This window comes from Colossoma macropomum, unplaced genomic scaffold (genome assembly GCF_904425465.1).
Source record: "Colossoma macropomum unplaced genomic scaffold, Colossoma_macropomum, whole genome shotgun sequence".
NCBI lineage: Eukaryota > Metazoa > Chordata > Actinopteri > Characiformes > Serrasalmidae > Colossoma > Colossoma macropomum.
The window spans coordinates 21,009,534-21,033,029 of NW_023494807.1; the positions used below are offsets into that span (position 1 = coordinate 21,009,534).

The 23,496-nt window shown below is 39.3% G+C and overlaps 2 protein-coding genes across 6 annotated transcripts in view; both read right to left on the reverse strand.

Annotated features, from left to right (window-relative positions):
- Positions 1-893: 893 nt before the first annotated feature.
- LOC118797557 (cytochrome b-c1 complex subunit 10) lies at positions 894-5,299 on the reverse strand. Its single transcript, XM_036556923.1, has 3 exons — positions 5,168-5,299; positions 3,145-3,281; positions 894-1,454 (listed from the first exon to the last, which is right to left on the reverse strand). Exons 1-2 carry the CDS (start codon positions 5,215-5,217, stop codon positions 3,161-3,163), a joined length of 171 nt encoding a protein of 56 aa, XP_036412816.1. The 5' UTR covers positions 5,218-5,299; the 3' UTR covers positions 894-1,454; positions 3,145-3,160.
- Positions 5,300-7,877: 2,578 nt separating this feature from the next.
- Positions 7,878-23,496, reverse strand: part of tcf3a (transcription factor 3a) — a 39,042-nt gene continuing 23,423 nt past the window's right edge. For 3 of the 5 annotated variants that reach the window (XM_036555968.1, XM_036555967.1, XM_036555966.1), the window contains exons 9-19: positions 22,090-22,189; positions 21,536-21,630; positions 20,545-20,698; positions 20,334-20,392; positions 19,680-19,758; positions 19,317-19,393; positions 18,539-18,833; positions 17,871-18,003; positions 16,823-17,058; positions 12,896-13,039; positions 7,878-11,837 (exon numbers count right to left, since the gene is read on the reverse strand). In XM_036555968.1, coding sequence (XP_036411861.1) covers positions 12,903-13,039; positions 16,823-17,058; positions 17,871-18,003; positions 18,539-18,833; positions 19,317-19,393; positions 19,680-19,758; positions 20,334-20,392; positions 20,545-20,698; positions 21,536-21,630; positions 22,090-22,189 — 1,365 coding nt within the window. In that variant the 3' untranslated portion in view covers positions 7,878-11,837; positions 12,896-12,902. Of the gene's footprint in view, positions 11,838-12,895; positions 13,040-13,645; positions 13,876-16,822; positions 17,059-17,870; positions 18,004-18,538; positions 18,834-19,316; positions 19,394-19,679; positions 19,759-20,333; positions 20,393-20,544; positions 20,699-21,535; positions 21,631-22,089; positions 22,190-23,496 lie in introns of all 5 variants that reach the window. The other 2 variants (XM_036555969.1, XM_036555970.1) reach the window with 2 other exon arrangements.

Here is a 23,496-nt window from a genome sequence, read left to right on the forward strand (position 1 = left end):
CGAGCAGACTTGTAGTATAGAGTAAGCAACTACGAAGTCGGCTCAAAGAATCGATTCTTGCACTTATGAATCTGAATCAACTGCATGTTTTCTCAAATGAATACTACTGGCTAGCTGTCTTAACAATCAACGTTATGTGTCATAATTTCGCGCACCCCTGCAAGTAACCTAGAAGGGGGTATCTAGTAGACGTGGGCGTTGTAATATCACAATACTTCAGCAAGTGTTTTATGATGCACGATGTGTCACGATATTTTTTTCTGACATTTGATAAGTTAGAAAAAAGTTGTGACACATTTTAAAAATAAGATAAAAAATATTAATCTTATTATTTGTATTCAACATTCAACAAAATCCACTAAAACATGACTAATTATGCTTTTTAATCATACATGCAAATGGGAGGTGGCTTTTAAGTACTGATATCCCTGATATTCATAGAAAAACTTACATAACAATAAATAATAATAAAATAAATAATAACAATAAATACCGTCATATTGCCCAGCTCTAGTGTCTAGTAGAATTGCTTTTTAAGAACACTCAGTGACACCGAATTAAGGTTTCTTTCACATTTTCTTTCTGGGAAAAAATGAATGGGATAACACAGCTTAGAACTTACTAACAACAACAGCATTTTGTGAACTGTGAATCACACATTGTGAAGAGTCTAGGTATGGTTTGTGAGATACTAGAACATATACTACTCTGCATTGTTGCACTGTTGCTGTAACTAAACTGACTTTTGTCTTATGACTGCTCTGCCAACTTTTTTGTTTAATGCATACTAAAATCAATATAAAAGCTTTGAGTACACTTGTAAGTATATGACAATGTTGGTAATGATACTTATATGTTCAGCAATTTATTTTTCATACGATTAACAACTGCAGTAAAAGTTTTGCTCTTTTTATTGACAAGCACCATCAGTCAACCCACATGTAGGAGACAGGAGGTGGGGAGTACAGAAAGAAACAAAAACCCAGAATAAAACAAATGCCTTGTTATACAGTCCATTGGTTTCAAATAGGAGTTTTACATAAGGACAATGTAACCGGGTCCTTTCAGACAGAAGCACAGTTCAGTTAATAATCAAAGCTTGATTATTCAGGGACTCTATTGGCATTTAAAGTCTTGCTTTCAGTTTATTCAGACTTATGTAGTCAGATTATAAATATGCAGCAGGTTCCATACAGGGTTGCTAAAAATAATTCATAGTTAAAGTTGTCCGTTATGGCAGAGGTACATCTGTATGGCGAGAACCAGCTTTGCTTTGCATTTATAACTGTTTTTTTTTTCCAAAAAAATAAATATACTGATCAGCAGTTAAACAGAAATTACACAAGATGGTTCATTAGTCCCTGTCATGCAGTGGAGCTGTGCCCATGTCCCTTCAGTTATTCCCAGTTAGGATGTTCACCTTGATCCAATCCAATCTCAGCAAACTGTCAGACCTAGTGAGGGAAAAAAGGCAGTACTACTGTCAGCTTCCATTTATTCTTGGGTCACACAGGACATAACAGACTGGAACACACACCGATTTGTGGCCCAATCACATTAGATTTATGTGACTATACAATTCCTTATATCATTGAATCCCTTGGCTTAAATAAAAGAAAATCCATCACAAATTTACAATTGCTTGCCACTGTGAGTTTCTAATGTTAACCAACTTCAATGTTTGCCAGGTTCTTGTTGAGAACTAGCAGCCAAGGTCAGTTATCACCACATGGACCTGTTACACAAATCAGTGTAGAATCTGTCCTGCATTAAAGAACAGAACAGAATGAGTCATTCACCGCTTCCATAACTGCATTTCCTTTTTGCTCCAACATAGCAAAACTCACAACTATATTTGTTAAAGGAGCAGTGTGTAATTTAGGGGGATCTATTAGCAGAAATTGAATATAGTACACAAAACCATGTTTTCATTAGTGTATAGTCGCCTGTAACTACGAATTGTTGTGTTTTCCTTATCTTAGGATGAGCCCCCCCATACCTACACAAGAGTGGGTCGTCTTCCAACATGTTGGGTCACCATGTTTCTACAGTAAGCCAGAACGAACAAACCAAACATTGACTCTAAAGAGTGCCTTTCATGTTTTTACGTTAGTGCTGGATAACACTGTAATTTGAGAAGTTTGAGAATCCAAATTTTGACAAATGGAGGATTATACTTATTATTTAGCAGTAGAAAATGCAAGGAAGGGCGAATGCTCATCGTCAAAGAAGCAGAAACAAGGATCTGGACCGGAGATGGCAGAAAACCTGACGTCCACTGTATGTTCTACTACACGCTTGGAAATGTAGGGGTAAGAGAGGGGTATTTAGATGGTTGCCATCTGCAGCTTCACTGCCAGATAAATATTACACACTGCTTCTCTAATAGGACAAAAGTTACATATTTAAGAACAGGCTCAATGCATAAGAGCATGATTTGAAACTTTCAACCAAGCTATAGATGGGGAGATAAATTAGTTCATTGTATAGCACAGCTTGTAAACATTTGTTTACCAAGACATTATACTCTATTGCAGCTTTATGACTGCCAGACTGCAGGCTCCGATCATATTTTGTAAGCACAAAGGTACCTTTAATTAAAACTATTCTGAGATCAAGAGAAAATAAGTCACATTTGAGAACACAGAATGGCATATATTGGATGCAAATCAGTGGATGTAGATTCAAAAACACTGTTTTCTGCAGCAGTGAGTGAGTGACCATTCAAATAACTGATTTCGCTTGACCTTAAATATGGGGTGAATTATCAGTCATAAAAAAGCTGGTCTCACCCCGAGGTTTAAGATGACATTAACTTGACTTGGAATTGAGTAAAGTGAACCTGATTGGTGGCATTAACCAAAAAGTCATAAAAACAAAGCTGCAATTGCCCAAATTGGGAGGATGCCCACTCAAGACACATTCTAAGGCATCTTCAGGTTGTGAAAGTTTATTGTATACGTAGGAATTACTGGCAGATTATTCCTGAGGCTGAGAAGCCATGAGAGGACCTATTATCGCTCTACATGGTCTGTAAGTGAGACCTAAAGTCACAGGGTACTGTGGGACAAAAAAGAGCCCTCGCAATAAAACATGATACATGCAATTTGGCTCATTTAGCATAAAGCAACACAAAACACTTACCATGAAGTTCACACATCTAGTCATCCTTCTTGAACTTTCCATTGATGTAGGGCACATAGTCCAGGATCAGTCTCCAGTCTGTGAAGTGGACGAGTGCAATGCCTCCAACTCCTCCCCATAAAGTCAGTGTGGGAACCCTAGAGGGCAGGTAAGTGATCAATGAGTTACATACAAGTGAATGGAAGTTTAAATCTAATGTCTTGAATGAAATATAATGCACTCTTAACAGGTGAAAGTTGAACAGGTTTTTAAAAAAAAAAAAAAATTCTGTCTTGAGGCAGCCACTCTGATCAAGAAAATCTTTCACAAAGCAGGATCTCTGTTAGTCAGACAACTTAGGCCAAAAATCAAACCTATTTAACAGAACAAAAGGTAAACAAACATTCCTTTTGGACAATCCTCACTTTTGGCTTTAGTGAGTCAGGCTTTCCTGGCGAATTCTGCCTAGTGAAAGACTAACCAGGTCAGCTGATAAACCACAGAACTAAAAAAGTTAGTGCTATAGAGTAACAATATTGTAGCAAACACTGAGCATTAAAATCACCTCCTTGTTTCTACACTCATTGCCCATTTTATCAGCTCCACTTACCATTCGGGTGCACTTTGTAGTTCTACAATTAGACTGTAGTCCATCTGTTTTTCTGCATACTTTGTTAGCCCCCTTTTACCCTGTTCTTCAATGGTCAGGATCCTCACAGGACGACCACAGAGCAGGCATTATTTGGGTGGTGGATAATTCTCAGCACTACAGTGACACTGAGGTGGTGGTGTGTGGTGTGCTGGTATGAGTGGATCCGACACAGCCGTGCTGCTGGAGTCTACTCACTGTCCACTCTATTAGACACTCCTACCTTGTTGATCCACCTTGTAGATGTAAAGTCAGAGACAGCAGCTCCTCTGTCACTGCACAGTTTGTGCTGGTGGTCACAAGACGCCGTTGGCTGGATATTTTTGGCTGGTGGACTATTCTCAGACACTGAAATGTTTTAAAACTACAGCAGCATTGCTATGTCTGATCCACTCGTACCAGCGTGACACCATCACATCAGTGTCACTGCAGTGCTGAGACTGATCCACCAGCCAAATACATGCTCTGTGCCAGTCTTGTTGGGGTTCTGACCACTGAAGAAGGGTTAAATTGGACTAACAAAGTATGAAGAAACAGATGGACTACAGTCTGCACTTGTACAACTACAAAGTGCTCCTCTATGGTAAGTGGAGCTGATAAAATGGACAAAGAGCGCACATACAATGTAGGTTGTTTCAATGTAATGGCTGACCAGTGTATTGTATCGCTGTATCGTGGCTAGCATTATTACAGAGAACAAATTCTATTTCTGAAATATTTTAATCCCTTCTTCAGCTTCTCACTATTGTCAGAAATCACTTTAAGCGCTGGCTCTACTGAATCAAGACACCGCCGAATCGACGTCTGAATGAACAGTTATAGCCCTAAAGTACGTCAACAATCTGAAACTGATTGTTTCCTTTTAACATACAACTACAGAGGTTTTTATTTTGGAGCGCGACCTTGCAGACTTCCCATGGCTGAAGTCGGCTTGTTATTCGATTTTTAGTTCCATTATAAATGTAAAAATGTAAAATATTTTGGGGGAAATATAACGGCAGCACCGTTTAAGGTGGAACGGAAAATTCTAGCTAATAAAAAGCTTAAACTTCGTACTGATTCAGACAATAACAGAGACCCAACAACACTCGCTGTTAAAGGCAATCTACGATGCCCAATTCGCTGCTTCAATAAAATTGCTTAAACAGTCTCAGGACCAGCACTGCATTTAATGCATGTTCTCCCCACGAATGTGAGGGAAAGTAATTTACGATCAGTTAACCGCAGTGAAATCGGCAGAGTCCGATACAAGACCCGAGCACACTGGCCAGCTAGCTAGTTAGCAAGTGCAAAGCAGCTGCATAGATAGGTCACCAAGGACAAAACCGTCTCCCTTCACGGAAAACGCTCCTATAACCAAACAAATACCGAACCCGTTATCACAAAAACCCTTACCACGCCCTTGCAATGGAGACATATTTCTGTCCTACTATTTTGGAGAGCATTCTGGTTCGAGTCTCTTCACCGCGACCTGTTAGAGGAAAGTCGGAAAAGAAATATGGCGCGCGATGGTGACGAGTAAATACACGCGACCTCAACAGGAAATATTAGTAGCGACAGACTTCAAAATAAAAGTGTAACGTAAAATAAAATAAAAATGTAAAATAAAACTGTAACAAAGTCGGTCCAAAAAGTACACAATTCAGAATTAGATTTTTAAAATATAACTAGAATAAAGTGTGGATAAAAATATGTTAATATTAAATATGCCATATCTTAAATATTAACATTTAATTTTTCAACACAATACTATTAAAGTACAATTTTCTAAAACAAAGGTTGTGCTGTACAGTGTCTCAATTGTTAGCGTTACCACTGCTATTTTAATTCTGGTTGGGAAAACTGAAATGAGCATTGTCTACATTGTCTATGTTATATGACTGGATTGCTTAATGAAGTGATGTTCATATAGTGTCCTGATCTGATGCTCTACCTAGAAGCTGATATTTTAATCCCAAGCTAACACGCTAGTCGCGATACAATAAGACACAATACAGTATTTGTCTGTCATTTTCTTTTTATTCTTTCTATTATTCTTTCAGAAGGCAGCTAGTGAAGGCGGTTTCAGATTATCATTTGAGCAGTTCCTTTGCAGACTTCAGCAGGTTTGCATCCAAAATGCCGTTAAACACAGCTGAGTTCATAATTCAATCAATGAACACATGCTCACTGACACCACTGTAAGAAAATACATATGAGAATATCATTAAACCTCAAGAACATCATTAAAGTTTACCAATGGTTTGTGTCCAAATACTTTTATAGGCCACCGAAAAGTAGATATAATAAAATAAAAATGTATAGTGTATAAATGTAAAATTATTTTGAATAATATTTTGAATTAATCATAAAGAAACAGAACTGGCAAATAATTTTTAATTCTGAATAGTCAATTAAATCTAATTAAATCGTTGTTCAAGTTCCTGCCAAGCTCCATACACTAAAGTCCCCAGGGGTCATAAGATAGCTTTATTAATAGCTGAGGTTTATCAATTACATAGATTAATTTTAATTATCAGAACAAATACGGAACAAAGAAACTCTGGGCTATTTTATGGTAACACAGACAGCACATTCATATCCCATTTCCCAAATGTTTTTTAAATGTAGAGACCAACCTGATTTAAGCTTTCATAAACTGCAACAGTAAGCTTAGACTGTACCAAGGACTGAGCATCCACACAACATATTTCAGCGGTAATCATTTCTTACCTTTGTGGTTTATGAAAGAAATTAAACCAAGTTATTCTCTACATAGAATCATGTGGGACATGGCATCTGAATGTGTTGTCTATGTCACCATAAAAAAATTTCCATGCTGTCTTTGTGGCCTAAATCCCCATAGTTATACTGTGCCAGGACATATCGGACTTCAGAATTAAGGCTCCCTCATGGAAGGTGGACTTTATTTTAGACACTTTTTAAAGTAGGGCCTTGTTTGAAGTTACTATACGAGGCCTGTAATAGCGCTGCCTTTCTCACAGTACATGTGCCAGAACCAAAACAAAGAACAAATACATGGCTTATGCAGTTTTGGAATGTTTTAATCTTATCTTGCATGCCTTATGATACAATATGTAGCAAAGTGCTACAATTATTTATACATGCTGGATTTGAAGCCTCAAGACCAGTTTGAGTCAGTGTTTATACCAAGAACAATCCAAGTTTGTCTACAGTATTGTGCAAAAGTCAGAGACCCCTTAAATTGCCACCTGCGGGCCCAAAGTTTTATTACACACTTCTATAGCCTAAGAATAGCTTAACCAGGCACTGAATAATAAGCTTTAGTATGTGGTGGGCCTGAGATTTTAAGGGGTTCATTTCCAGTCAAAATAGCCATTAAGTACAAGTTATTTTTTTTTCATAAGATATTTCTGATACAGAGAAATGGGAATATCATGCAAGACCTGGTAGACCACCAAATGTTCCCATGTGATGAACAGTAATTAAAGCTTTCATCTTTGAGACAGAGGAGAAAATCAGGCACCACTTCAGATCTGAAAATCCACAGGTGTTTCTGTCCATCCTTCCACTGTGAGAAGAACTCAGTGCTGAGTCTGAAGGGACAAGAAGACAGAAGACAAAATTTGCACATAAAATGAAACTGCTGATGTTCTAAGAATGGAGTGACCGCTCCAGAGTCCAGACATCAACATCACTGAATGTGTTTGGGATTACTTGGATCATGAAAAGCAGAAAACGTAGCAGACAACTTCTAAGACTTAACTTTGGAAGGGTGGAAAAATATCTCTGCAGATTTCTTTGAAAAACTGAAAGCCAATCTCCTGAAAAGAATGTAAGCTGTAATTAAGACAAAGCACGGACACATTAAATACTGAAAAAATGTTCTGTTTAGCTGTTGAGGATTCAGTGTAATTTTCTGTTAAATGTGGTCTCTGACTTACGCACAGTACTGTATGTTTGATAAATAATGAAAATGACCCTTATCCCTATGGCCAATTCTAAGCTTATGTGTATAGCTATGCGTTTATGTACAATCTTCTTATAGAGTGAGATCACAGCAATCTGTCATCTGTTTAAGTATCAATACAGTGAGACATTCAGTAACAACGTAAAGCCTCTCTTGCAGTGTGTTTTTTCTTTATTTGGGTACATAAGTAATAAAAAAGACAGACATTGAAAAAAGGTATACTTCTGTTATTAAAATGGCACATTTATTGCTACGTTATATACATAACAGTTCTGAATAGCTACTTTATATAAAAAATAGGAAAGTGGAGGCACTTTGGGGACAAAAGAAAACCTCCCCAATGTCTTGAGTCAGCAGATTCTGCAGATGAACGTGTCAAAAAAAAACCCCCAAAAAGACTGAAAGGGACCTCTTTTAACACCCAAGTAATGAGTTTTGTGCACTTGATTTCCCAAATAGGAACTCTACACAGAGTCAGTTTAAGAAGCCCAATCCTGGATGTATGAGGAAATGTAATCAGGGTTCTATGCAAGGTACTTGGCAAATTTAACCCCTTTTGTTTGCCTTGAACTGAATGAATTTTCACGATTGCAAAGCCGTGAATCCAGCTTTGAATAACCCTCTAGACAAAACTGCACATGTGGAGATTCTCGACTGCATTTTTTAGCCTAAACTAGGCTCAATCTGTCAGGAAACTGGCCCTAATTCTAACTCCTTCAGAGATGTTCATATTTCCACTCCTATAGAAATGGTGTGAATTTAGAGGAATGAGAGACCAATGAAAGATTATAAATTTTGTTTCAATACAGTCCATAGAAAGTAACTGCCTCAATTTGAGGCACCATACTACGGCTTTCGATTCAATTTAGAACACAGGAGCAACAAATTTACGATTCAAACCTGTGGAACACTTAATAATATTCCATATTAACAAGAATATCATTCCATATCAGAGTGGGCTTCCAGACTAATGAAAATACTGAACTGAACACTGTAATAAATCCAGAGATCACTCCATTTATCATCACTTTTGCTTAATAAGCCAATGATTGTGATTTTAGTTTCTCCTGTACACCATAAATGACAGATCGCTCTTTACCAAAGAAAATGTTTCAGGCCTTTCATGCCTGTTACACATGCTGGTGAATGCATCTTTGTGGCTGATGCTTTTAAAGTATCTGAGCCATGTTATCAAGATAAATACAGATACTGAAAGCACAGGAAACATACTTCATAACTGATCGGAATCAGCACTGTGCACCACTGAGCACATTAAAAACTAAACATGGAACGCGTTTACAAAGAAAGTACTTTTATTTGCTCGCAAGAGCAAAAGTTCATTTTAAGATACACTAAAAATTCCCATGCCCCTGTCTTCATGTGAATTTATAAAATATCCTCAAGTAAAGCCACCAAAAAACATGTGACATTTGAATGAAAACCTGACTTCAGGACTGAACTGAAAAATAAATGTGCAGGCACTAGTATGTTATCACTCCCCACGCATGACCCCGTTGGGTGCGGACAGTCAGTCAGGAGAATGAACAAGGCCACCCTCAACTCTCTCCCGCTAAGTTTCCTCCGTCACTATTTAGTTCTTTGTTAAACACAAACGACTACAACCCTTATCTTCGAGTTTTAAACAAATGGTTTGGTGAAAAATAATTTTTACATAATTTTCCATGTAACACAGAGGTACTCAAACAGCCAAGAAATATTTGGTGTCCCAATTTTGCTTTTTTAGTTTAGCACTGGAGCTACGAGGCTAACGTCGACAACAATCACCAGAAGTCAACTGACATAATATTATTCTGTGGTTGTGCCCAATTCCGCTCCACTTTATGTGCACATATCATGCAGACATGTGGATGCTAGATTAGAGTTGTCACATCTTTGGTCTCTCTCTCTCTCTCTCTCTCTCACACACACACACACACTTATATATATATATATATATATATATATAAATAAAAGCCTGTGTGACCAAGTCAAATTAAGATTGCAACTTATTGACAAACTTGTCAATAAGTTGCAATGTTAGATGCAGTTTGAGCAGGCTGAAAGAAATTTTGATGTTTTTACACAAAGATCTTGGTCACATTAGGAATGTTAGCCTTCCAGCTCCAGTGCTAAACCAAAGAACAAATTTGGACCCCACATGTCCTGTCATACTGACTACATCTGGGATAATCAGAAAATTGTGTACATTTGACTTTTCACTGAACCACTCCTTGCAGAGATTTTTTTTTTAACTGACTGAAGAACACTGCTGAAAGTGGTTGTTGAAATGAGGAATCAGTATCGTATTCCCTTTCAGTTGATGGACAACATGGCTTTTATGAATAGGTTTCATTATGGTGGTGCAACCACAATACTATAATCACTATTTGATTCTGAGGGCAATGAAACATTAAACAAACAAACAAACAAAAAAAAAAAAGCATAATTGCAGTGACCCAATCCCTCTAGACAACGGGAGCAATGATAATAGGGAATATTAATTTATGACAATGAATGAACAGGCATTTCTCAAGATACGATGGTTGGCTAAATCCTATTCCATTCCCATTCATTAAAACACCTTATCAAAATTGCAATATGAAACAATTAGAATTGTTCCTGGCATCCTTGAATGCTAGGATTTTTCGCATATTTTTTTAAAACATCAAAAAGTAAAAATAACATTTAAAAGAACTTTATAAAAAAAGGGAAACGAAATGTAAAGAGTCAACAGTTTAACAACAAGAGGATCTTCTCATGAAGACCTGACATAATTGTTCAAATAAGCCATTATCTATCTTTCTCTATTTCAAAGAAAAATATTGTCCAGAAGTGGCAGCAGATGCAGTTCATGGTTGACACTATCCAAGTCAACAAAACACACAAATACCCCTGACATGAGTTAAGCAATGTATCACTGACCAAAAAAACAAAAAAGAAAGAAAAAAAAGAATTAGTCTTTTACTGTACTTGTCCTATTTCATTTCAGGCTTCTAAAAACAATGCTTAAGCATAGATAGAGTAAATGTCCAAGGCATTTCTCTCAGACTTTAGAGCAGCAGGGAGAAGGATCCAGGGCAGAAAGACACAATATTGAAATGCTATGTCGCTGCAGGAGCATGTGGAAGCTTGAGAAGTTCCTTGGTTGAAGATGTTCTTGGATGAAGAGGTGTCAGTTGCTCCGTGCAGTCAAGAGGACAGCTTGTTCCTCTCTTAAAATGATCAAACTCAATCGCTAGCTAACATGTGCTAGTCCTATAAACACAAATAAAGAGTTGGTGTTGATGCTTTGGCTGGCATGGCAGATTATGAAAGGTTTCCAGTCAAGACAGTTTATACGAGCACAGATGCTCAACGTTAATGCAATAAACACAAGCAGAATTGAGGGGTTTATAACCTCCAGCTTTTCTTTTCACTTTTACTCTTGCTGAGACGTGACATGGTACAAAATAATGAGAGTCCATGTATTTAATAAAAAAAAAACAATTCTGTTCCCTCATTTGAGCCCTTGACTGCTCAAAAAGTTTGTGTGTGTGCGCTATGTAGTAGCACACTGTCCTCTTTTGAGGCCACCATCAGGCCTCTAATGATGTAGTTGGACATCCATATCAGTCTTTGCTGCAAATACTTGATATTAGTTGAAACTAGTAGAGGCTGGTGGATCAATGTTTTTTGACTCGACAAAGAAGGATGTGTGTTTTGTTTTTTTTCTCCTTATTAACATAGATGACAGCTGTTGAGTCTTGTGGGGAATGGCCATCTAGTTTTAGACTGAATTACATCAGTCCTGGTGAAACACACCATTGCTCCCAGAAATGTAAGCAAGAGGTGCCCATAAAAAAGAAGAAGAAGGGAAAAGACAAAAATGAGCATAAAGCAAATACCCTTGTTCTTTATGCTCTGAGAGTTCCTGTCTCTCTTTCTCAGCAGTGTTCTTCAGGATGCTTCAATGGTCCATGATGTGTGTGTTTAATGTGTGCGGTTGTGTGTCAGTTTTCACCAAATTGTGTGGTATTTGCACGAGTCATCTCTGTTCAAAAGGTTCTTATGCACAGTCACGATGCGAGAGTATGCACACTGAGACAGTACACAGAAGATTAAGGCCACATCTGAAAGCACTCTTTATGACTGGATCTGTGGAAAATGGAAAGGAAAAAAGTATTACAAAAGGCATGTGGAGGATGTCTGGAAGCAACAGTAACTTTGTAAAAATAAACCTGAATTTTCTAAATACATAAATAAACAACAATAAAAATGGATATGATTTAATAATAATAATAATAATAATAATAACAACAATAACAACAACAACAACAACACTAATAATAACAATAACAACAACAACAACAACAACAACAATAACAATAACAATAACAATAATAATAATAATAATATGATTTGACAAAATGTTTACACAATATACAACTAATTCATTCTTAATAAGTTTTGTATCTGGTGAGTCAGGTGAATTGGTTGTGTTAAATTCCTAGGGCTTGACCAAAACAGTTGCTGATTGTATTATTGTTGGCATTATTATCGTTACCAGCCAATAATACTGCAGATAATTTAGCACTTTTTTCTTTGGCTATGGCATCACCAGGATTCACAATCATAATTTCCTGATGGCAGGGCAAACTCTTAAGACAGTTATGCCACTGGGCACCAAACATGCCAAACATCATCATAGTATTAAACATGCCAAACATCATCATAGTATTACAAAAACACACAAAAACACAATGTATTCAACCTAACCTTTAGCATGAGAATAACTTTTATTATTATTAACAGAACTAAAAAAAATAAATAAAAGAAGAAGAAGAAGAAGAAGAAGAAAAAGCAGAAGCAGCAGAAGAAGAAGAAGAAGCCAAAAGTGCAAGGCATCTGAGCTCTGCCCCCAGGGCTACATGATATATTTTGAGACTGAGTTTCTGCTGTTCATTTGGGCAGGCAACTTCATAATTTCCATGGTTTTGGAGTGTCCAATAAAATGGATACGATGTAAAAGTGTCCACATACCTCTGGCCATATAGTGTTTGTTAGAGTACAACATTTTGTGTTCTGTAGATTGTTGGCAAATTGAATTATCTGTAAATTTTTTTTCTGAAACCTTCACTGAAAAAAGTCACTACTTTCATTCACACTTTTGGCCCGTAGTGTATGTACGGTTATATTTTCCATGCAGCACTCACATAAATATTACATATGACTGTGCCCGTCACCACCCAGCCCGGGGTGGCCTCCTCCCAGAGGCATCTGAGGATCTCCCCCGACACCTGTCACCTTTTCCTCCTCCCGTCTCTTTAGACACGCTGCCTTCGGGTTCAGGTTACGCTCTGTGGCGATCCGGGACAGAGAGAGACATGTTAGCAGAGATTACAGACTTGATTTTGTGCTTCACACTTCTCTTAACACTACAGCAGTGACAGCACCAACACTGAAGCACAGTGCAGACAAGGAGAGAAGAAAAAGCAGTTACATGGAGGATTTCACACAGCAACACAGAATGGCAGGAGGTGGATGTGATGTTTATTAGAGGACAAGAGGGAGAAGCTACAGAGTTCAGTTCAATAATGCTCATGACGCTAACAGTAAATGAAAGCGAATAGGCAGTAGTTAGCATCATGCATATTACATTATGCTAACACCATTCTAGCACCAGTTTCCATGTTGTTAGCTGTGACAACACGAATCATCAGGTCATTCCTTTAAGGCAGAAAAAGCTCAGGTTGAGAATGGCAGAGGTAAAGAGGACAGGTAGAGGAGATTTGATAAGCTCAGTCAAGGGCAAACAGAGAAGCTTCCAATGGCAGCAATGACTATGGAGCCAAGAATATAGCGTCTTTCCATCAAGAAGCTGGCCTTCCACCCCAACCCCATTCTCCAAGCACAGGCAGTAGGGAAATCCGCTTAAGGGGCAATCCTGGCTGTTGAAGCCCTACCTCGGACCTGCCTCTCCAGGCTCAGGATGACCTGCACAGCCTGCTGGAGGATGACGAGTTTGGTCTGGGCCTTGTCACTTTTCAGGTGCAGCTGGCACATGCGGCCCAGCTCCCGGAAGGCCTCGTTGATGTCCCGCACACGCACCCGTTCCCGCGCATTGTTGGCCAGGCGCCGCTCCCGGTCCCGCTGCTCCTTCTCCTCCACTGACAAGCACTCCTCCGACATGCTGCTGCCAGAGGCAACCGAGCGCGCATTAATGATCTCGTTAAGCAATCAACTTGCTGGTTAACCAGTTAATGCTTAATAAACTCACAGGACAAGTATTTTGGCATATTTGATGTCAAGCCTTTGTGCAAGCTGCTGAATGCTAATGCTAAATGAACTTGCAGGACACAGCCATAGCTAATGTCAAGCCTTTGTGTACTTTGCTGGGTGCCACATAATATGTTTTTATTTAAATGAGAGTTATGTCAACTAGTCAGTGAAATCATAGTCAAATCATCTACATATGAAAACAAGGAGCATTTTATAGCGGACAGAATGTGTACTTGGATAAGTGATTTCATACACTAAAGGTTACATGATTTGCCTGTCACTCTGTGACGGTCATCACGTTCTGCCGCATTATGGATATTCCTTGTCCACTAGGGAACATAGTTTTACCTACTGAGGTGCATTTTGAGGTTAAGCTAAGACTGGATATTCCCTATTACAAAATTAAGACAACCCACTTCCATAATGCACACAGCCCTTTCCCTTTTCTTTTGACAATAGCGAAGCTTCACAGTAATTGTGTTTGGGAGAGAGAACTCCAAAATTCCACAGTCTCAGGTGCCAGTCCTGAAGCTGGAAGAAGAGGGACTGAGTGGAGTGAAGGATTGAGTGGAGAAAAAGAGATGCCCAGAGGAAAACAAGAGTGGCTGACATGACTGAGCCTTTGCTGCTTTTTTTCTTCTTCAAGGAATAGTTCTTCTTTCTTCTTTCTTCTTTCCGTGGTACAAACATTCAAGGTGTCCACGACCACCCAAAGAGACAATCCGCTTTAAATACTGAATATTACGTACGCACTGAAAGTTCACTGAACGCCGTAAATATTTTGCAGTCAATCTGTTTTCTGTGAGGGGCCAGTGGGGAATGAGGGCCTGTGGGGGCTGCCAAGAAGCGAGGGGTGAGAAAAGAGGGATGGGTGAGTGAAAGAAAGAAAGACAGACAGAGAGAAAGAAGGTTTAAGAGAATAGAAGCGATGCACCGCCTGCCATGTGCTGTATGGACAACCACAAACTGCCAATGAGAAAGCTAAGGAGGATAGAGACTGGCATCTCATCTGAAACCCATCCCACTACACAGAGATGCGTTTATTAGTGATGAGACAGAGCCCACTGCTGCCATCTGCGAGGGGAAGGAAAAGGGTGAGGACAGAGGCACGGATAAGGATAACTAGAGGGGGAAAAGAAAAGAACGATGACCTGGCAAGAAAAAAGGGGCATGGTTAACCATGGCAGATTTGAACATGCAAAAAAACAAAGAAGCTGCAAACAGAAAATTTACAAAAGCAAGTTAATATAACCAACTGAGAGTGGAAAGCAGCAAACAAAAATGGACCAGCTGTTAACAAATGAACTCCTGTATGCTGCACGGTCAATTCATCTTAAGTGCCATGCTAGAATACAGCAGGGAAAGAGCAATAGAGAACAGGTCACAGAGTAGGTACTAAAACCTGCAGCTTAGTGAGGAGTTTAGACGTGAGATTTGTAATGGGTTATATTCAAAGCACCAACATTGAAAAGAGGTTATTTACTAGACTATATGTAGTAAAAGCAGAAATTTTTTTTATTTTTTTTCCCCAATAATCTAACAGGTTTTGCAGAAAGGGCATCTATAACAGAAGATTACCCCTTGAGTTGGGTTATTTTCTGAAAAGAACCTTCCAAGTCTTCAATAAAGTAAAAATAGAATGTTTAGCTTTTGGATTGATGTACAACCACTGTAAATACACAATGACATCTATTGTGTGGTCTAACCATTACAAGTCCATCAGAAATGAGAATTAAGCAAAATCAGCATTTCAAATAGGTATTCTGGTCCATTTTACTGTTATTAAATTCTGCATGCAGCAGTACTGCTCGTCCAATTATTACTGATAACATGGCTTCATATACAATCAGCACAAAACTCCGATATGAAGCCGGCACTGCTCCTGACAACCTATTAGGGGAAACCTGCGGAAGTCAACAACAAATGTGCTAAACTTGAAAACTGTAGCATCTGTAGCATCTTGCTGACCAATGACAGAATCAGAGTGGGTGAGCAGGAAAATGACCAGATGAGACAGGACAAGACTGCACTGGCAATGAAAGAAGTGAGTGGAGGACAAAACAGACAGGGGATTAACTAAACAGGCAAAGGACAGGTATGTGGCCATGCAGCACGCGCAGACATACATACATACACATATGTACAGATACTGCAGAAAGCCCCATGCCATTCTAATCAGCTACCAGCCCCACTCAGAGAAGGTAAAACAGGCTTGTGTACTTCCCCACCCCACCAATTAGCATTACACAAACTGCATACCTACATCACACTTGCCTCAAACCGCATCAAGGTGTTAAGGGGAAAAGAAAAGCTTGCTTATGTGGTTTCAGACAGTGTATGACATACTGTTAGCTACAAAAATGAACAAAACTACAGAAAAATTCAGGTAGCACAAAGGCTGCTGCAGCAATATGTATGAAAAAGTTTTCAGTTTTTAAAAATACCGTCATGCAGTGTCAGAAACTGCATAAGCAAGTCTATTTAAAATTTCTTAACAGTTCCATGTGGTTTAATGCAGGTGTCTGCTGATTTAGGCACGATGCATGTCCAACACTAATTAGTAGACGATAAGCTTCAATTACTAGTTAACTACATTCTCGTAGCTTCGTAGCTCCAGTGCAAAACTCATGAAGCTTTGGACACCAAACATGTCTTGGCTGATCTCTTACATTTGGGAGCAAAAGAAAACTTGCAAACTATTACTTCAATGCAATGTCATTTCACAAGCCAACTTTTCCCCACTATAAGCAGGACTGATAGCCCACCCCACAGTCACATCTCCACCGTGTGTAAATGCGTGGCAGCGTGCCACCTATCGTGAGTTTGCTCCCCCCATCCCACGAGGTCCAGAGCCCACTGACCTCGCACTTGCTGCTCCAGGTTGAGAATTACGCTAACAGCCTGGTGCAGGATGAGCAGCTTGGTCTGCGGTTTCTCATTGCTCAGGTGCAGCTGGCACATGCGGCCCAGCTCTTTGAAGGCCTCATTGATGTCACGCACGCGAAGGCGCTCTCTGGCATTATTGGCCATACGCCGCTCTTTCTCCCGCTCCACCTTCACCTCCACTGGCAGATCCTCGTCTTCATCAGAATGGAGACTTGGGGGCAAATTGGGGGATCAGAAGGGAGGGGTGAGAAGGGAGGGGTTACAGTCACAACAAAGGAAGTACGCTGGATATAGTGTGAGGAGCACTGAGGACGAGGCCGGAAGTGGGGGCTGCGAGTGACTGCAAGTGCACATAGTTATGGACGTATATGTTTGATTATATGCATACCCTCCGAAAAGCAGATTATGCCTTGGTTGTCTTAGTTTCTCCCTAATGCTTGTAGGGAGAGCCACTCTTAGCTTGTTCATTATGTGTCTGGACCTGCATTTCTGTAAAGCTGCTTAGGGACAATGACCACAGTAAAAAGTGCTATACAATTAAAATGAATTAGAGAAAAGAAAAAAAAAGAAAAGAATATTTTGACTTATGACTTGTTTTGCAGGCTGTGACTCCTAAGCAGTGTAACACTGTTTTGGACTGAGATAGACAAGCTATGTGTAGAACAGGGCTGAGTTCCACATACAGTGAAGAAATGGTAAGGGTTCCGGACAGTAATGATACAATAATTACAACATGCTAAGTTTCCTGCACTCAGCATAACGTGATACAAATGTTTTGTCTAACAAAGTACAACAAAAAAGTGGAAAAAATAGGCCTACTCCCCACTTTATGTTAAATGTTATAATCACAGCCTAACTATCCCACTTTTCGTGCCCAAAACCACACTAACACGCAAATTCACAGCCAGTGACCATTAACCCAAGCTGCAGGCTCCAAGTGTGTAACTCCTGCACAATGCCTTGGCATAAAAAAGCACACAATAATGTTGTGTGATCTGTCAAAGCTTGAGTGAGCATAGATACCTTGTCCGGTTTAACTTGTCTTTATCATCCTCCAGCTTGTCGCTGACTGAGCAGTTCTCATCATCCTCCTTCTCCTCCCTCTTGATGTCCGTGCTGGAGGAAAGAGAGGAGCGAGAGAGGCTTCCAGGCAAACCTGAGACACAAAAGGAACAAAAGAGGAGGTTTTAGAAAAGCCACACACTTCACAAGGCACTGCAACAAAAGGACCACTAAACTAGGCCTCTGCGATAAACCCAGAACAGTTATTATTAAAATCATATATTTCTTCAGCATCAATAATACACATTTAATTTATTTCAATGAAATAATTATACCAGTCTGTTCCTCAATTCGTTTTAGCAGCAAAGGCCTGAACTTACTACAATTGCTACTTTTGTACACTAGGTGGTGATGTGTACCTTTTCCTCATTAGACTGAGAGGGAGAAGAATATTAGCCATTCACTATAATAGCTTTAAGACCGTCTTTGCCTATTGCTTTCAAGGTTCAAAGTACTACGAAGGTTTATATATGAGCACTATGAAATGTATTTACTTGTCAATACAGTAATAAAATAAATGATAGGGGGATTTATATTGCGTTAAGGTTTTTTGGGCATCATCCTAAACAGCAAACTGACTGCAGCTAGTATTTCAAATTGCTGTTGAACTACATGAGCTTGTGACTCACTGGTGAAGGCCTCAGGCTGGGAGCTGGCAGGGGCTTGTGGGGGGGCGCGGTGCCCATGCAGGAGGCCACTGGTGGGGGGAAGCCCTGCCGATTCCTCGTGGTGCTCAGGCATCATGCCAGACAGCCGACCATGGAGAGGGAAGCTCTGGCTGAGGGAGCTCAGGCCGGCGGCTCCTCCGGCTGCGCTAAGTAGACTATGCATTTCCGCCCCCAGTCCTGACCCTGGGCCGGTCCCTACTGCGTGGTTTCTTAACACGTGGAGAGCTTCACCCAGGCAGTCTTCCATCTTGTTCTGCTGTGGAATGAAGCAACAGAAAACTTCAGAAAGCATCAGGCAACAAGCAGAATTCACTGGAGCCACCCAAACAAAAGGCACACAGAAAAGCAAAATGTATGAAGACAAAAACAACTCAAACCACAAACTCTTAACTCTCATTAATAAAGTGAATAATCAATTATTGGTTATATTAATATTAATATTAAAAAGAGTTTTAGTAGCAACCTTATAGAACTTAAAAAATCTTTCACAACTTTGGACAAAAAACCCCATTAGCCTTACAATGAACTATGCTGAAAGGTGTAGGAGAGGCTTTTTTCACCTTTCATCTAAAGCCATGAAAAAATGACATTTCAGTTTCTAGAGGAATGCCATGCAAATTCATTTTTTGGATCTTTTTGAACCCCTATCAATAGAGCGCCTTCATTAGACACTAAATACCCCATATGGTGGCACCCTGACTTTTTTCCCTCATTTATTACTATTTAAAGACCCCAATACCAGTGCTTGTAGTCCGCCCTCAAAGCTGGGTGATGGTGTAGGTTGTGTGGATCCTCTAGACCACTGGGAGGCAGAGGCTGCAAAGGGAGAACCAAAGAAAAAAAAACATTCTTAGCATAAGAATTATTTAAATAAACAGCTCAGCAGCATGAATCTTAGTCTGCAGCTCTTAGTATTTCAGATTGTGTGACCATAGACAAAGATAAATTAACTAACATTTATGCTTCCTCTGGATAAGCCAAATGAAATAAATTACGTAAATACAGTTCTTCAACAACAGATGGCGCCATAGAGCTTTTAACAAGCAACTACATATCTCTCACATGCACTCCCACACTCCTGCATACACAGATACATTCATACCTGCCATGTTCTGTGGAGAGCCCACCGGTGTAGGTGGAGTGGAGGAGAAGTTGCTTCCATTGTTGTCTGAAGGGTAAATCTAATTACAAAACAAAAGCAAATTTTAAAAGATAGCCATTCCATTACGGGCACTGAAGATGGGCAATACAACAATATTTCAGTGTTATTGTGGCAAATTACAAGAAAATACATTTTTATGTACATCATAGGTATCGTCAGCACGTAGAGACCACTGAACAACTTTGCATCATAAGAAAGACAGATTTAGACCAATTACAGAAAGCAGGTACCACCACCACAACCATCACCACCAACAACAAAACATCATGTGGATAGTAACTGCATAAACTGCACAGCAAGAAGTAGCTGACTGGATATTAGTCCATTAGCCATTATTTTTTAAAATCCATTTTTAGATTAGATTTTCTACTGTTATAAAATCATATCTTTTTTTTTAAATGCAGCATTGCTATTTCACTGGTGCATTTTGTCTTCTACACAACAATATTGTAGAATATATTAATTATAGTGAAAATGACAAAGTATTGTTTTGCCATGTCATCCATCCGTAAAGATCACTAAGTGCAGCTTTGGTAAAAGAGTTGTTCTACGTTAATTTTGGATGAAAAAATGGCTGACAAGACCTTGACTCACCGATGCGAGAGCTTTTCCAATCTCATCCCCTGAACTTCCTGCCGTGTTGCCTCTATTGCCTGAGAGGGAAAGAGAAAATACAATATAGAAACACACATATGTGACAGTATGTTTCAAAACCAAACCAGGCCAAGCAGGCCAGTGAGTGTAGCGAGGAGCATATGTGCCACCGCTCTATGGTCTGTGGCTAGGGCAGGGCGGAGCCTTTTACCCATGATGCTGTCTGCTCCATTGATGGGTGGCGTGTGGTTGGGGACCCCGTAGCCACTGGATGAGGACTGGAAGCTGCCCGGAAGGCTGCCCCCGTTAACCTCGTTGCCGTGGTGAGGGTAGCTTGGAGGGGAGAGAGGCAGGGGCTGTCTCTTCTAGAAGAGTGGAAATAAAAATAAACAACTCAGCTACTTACCAAACACTGTACATAGTGACCAACATAAATGGTGTCGATGATGTACCTTTTCTCATATACTTAATGCAATACTGGCCCTGTTTTGACCACTATTAGGACAATTCAACCAAAAGTCAAATTTACACAACCCCCTGTATACCCCAAAGACAGTTGATCATCCAGGACAGGCCTAAATTTTGCTTCTTTAGTACTGCATAGATAAATAATGTACTATAACTAGTGGTGTAACAATTGATTTGATTTCTTAATGCATCTTTAATAACTACTCTCAAAGCAACTGCATCAAGTCTAAAAGAAAAAAATTACACTGCATCATTAAAAACATTTTCAAATGCTACACTAACACATTAGTGTATAGAATGCAATCATTTTAGTTAACAAAGCTGTTTTTGAATCTAAATCAAAAACCATTGAATCGTGAATCAAATCGATTCGATTTGCTGTCAGCTCAAAAACTCACACCCCTAACTTTATCTATAAAATGGACAGAAGTGAAGACAAATGTCAGTTATAAAATTGCTGTTACTATTGATTTTAGCTATACAATATGCTTTACATGACAAGGTGGTCATACAAAGCCAAAAACCCCACAAGTCTACAGCATGCAGTCTGTATAATGCTAATTGATGGGGTATAAACCTCCATTACATATTGGCTACATTAGCCTTATAGTTTCAAGCAAAACCAAAGAAGTGAACATGTCTTGGAGGCTTAACTACATTTGAGATAAAGACAAAACTAGGTGAATTAGATGTTGTGCTGTACTACCAGATTAAACAAAAAAGTTGGGATTTACCAGGCGATCCGGAGGGTTGATGGCAGCGAAGGGGGCTGACTGACCAAGGTGTGGCATAGATGGGTAACCAGGCTGACCCCAGTCTTGAAGACCTTCTGTGAACATAGGACAATGTCTTATTGTCTTCATTTCTACAAACAATTCACACATGAGGAAAAAAAAGACCAACCTTACACCAAATAAATAAAACTTTTAGGAACACACATTTAAGTCAGGGTTATAGAAGGTACATAAATGACTCTAGGGTTGTAACTAATTATTATATTAATAATTGAGTACTCAACTGAGTACTTTGACAATTAAATGTGCTAGAATAAAAACACTAAACATTAAGTTGGACCATGCATAGCTTTTAAAACTGCATGTGTGTGCTATATATATATATACACACACATACATACATACATACATACACATACATACACACACATATACATATATATATATATATATATATATATATATATATATATATATATATATATATATATATATATATATATATATATAAAGAAACATTATGTGGAAAAAAAAATAATAAAATGCTCACGCACCTTGCAGATAAAAAGGGCCAGGGTAGACGCTGCCAGTTTTAGAGGCTGGGTAATCTGCATTTTCCTGGTTATAGTCTTCACCAGGAACTGCTGGATAGACCTGTACACAGGGTCAAGAAACACAGAAAATATGGTTTCCGTTAGCAGAATTTCAGACTACTGTTCAAATATTCCTGTAGATCCAGATCATGTGCAAGGTTAAATGTGGGCAATAGCGCAAAAATATAACATCATACATTTTCACGATACACAATACACATCACAAAGCTCAGTTTTTCTGAGGTATGATCAGTTGAAATAGATAAAATGCTTATTATTCAACATTTTATATACTGCACTAAATCCAATTAAGATAGACTGATTAAGCTCTCTTTGTAATGAGACACGCATCTGGTCATTTTTCTTTGAGTACTGACAATATCCAATTAATGCTCAGAAAAGCATATTGTGACCTTATGTGACATAACTTATCAAGATGTCAATAAATATTGTTTCACTGCCCACCCCTGGTTATGTCAAAGAAAAAAAAACAAAACAAAAAAAAACACAACTATAACTAAAATGAGGCATATATTTCTGTGTCATGGTGAAATAGTTCTGTTATTGTGGTAATGAGACAGTGCTGTGCATGTGTGTTGAATCAGGAAACATTCACCACAGAACAGAGAATACAGAACACATGCTGTCCCAAGGGTAACATCCCAAATAGCTGCATGGGCTACCACAGACACTCCTTCACATAGAAACATTCATACACACGCATCTAAAAAAAATAAGACCTTAGTGTGCTATACAGAAAAGAACAGTGTAAATAAGATAAGAGTTAAATCATGAATGGCCAAGGAAGCCACTGAGACACAGATGACCTCCGCAAATCATCAACACAACAAAAGGTTAAAACTCATAGATGAAAAGCAAGATGAATCCATTTACTTGGCACAGCGACAGATCCTGTCTGATTTAATTGGTTCCGAGCTCTGGGGTTTTGGTGTAAATGAAGAAATCAAGCTATAAAGCCCAAAGACTGAGGATCCAGGGCTTTGAGGGTTATTTGTGTAATTTGATTAAACAGTATGATGTGAAGGGAGATGGGAGGAAGAAAAGTAGAGAGGGAGAGGGAGGGAGGGACAGGGAGAGAGAGAGAGAGAGAGGGAGGGAGGGAGGGACAGGGAGAGAGAGAGAGAGAGAGAGAGAGAGAGGGAGGGAGAGGGAGAGAGAGAGAGAGAGAGAGAGGAGAGAGAGAGAGAGAGAGAGAGAGAGAGAGAGAGCGAGAGAGCGCGAGAGAGAGGGAGGGACGGGGAGAGAGAGAAAGAGAGAGAGAGAAAGGGAGAGAGAGCGAGAGAGAGAGAGCTGCATTCCCAATTACAGAGCCATCTGCCCATTCCTGGAGGCCAGCCAACACCACAG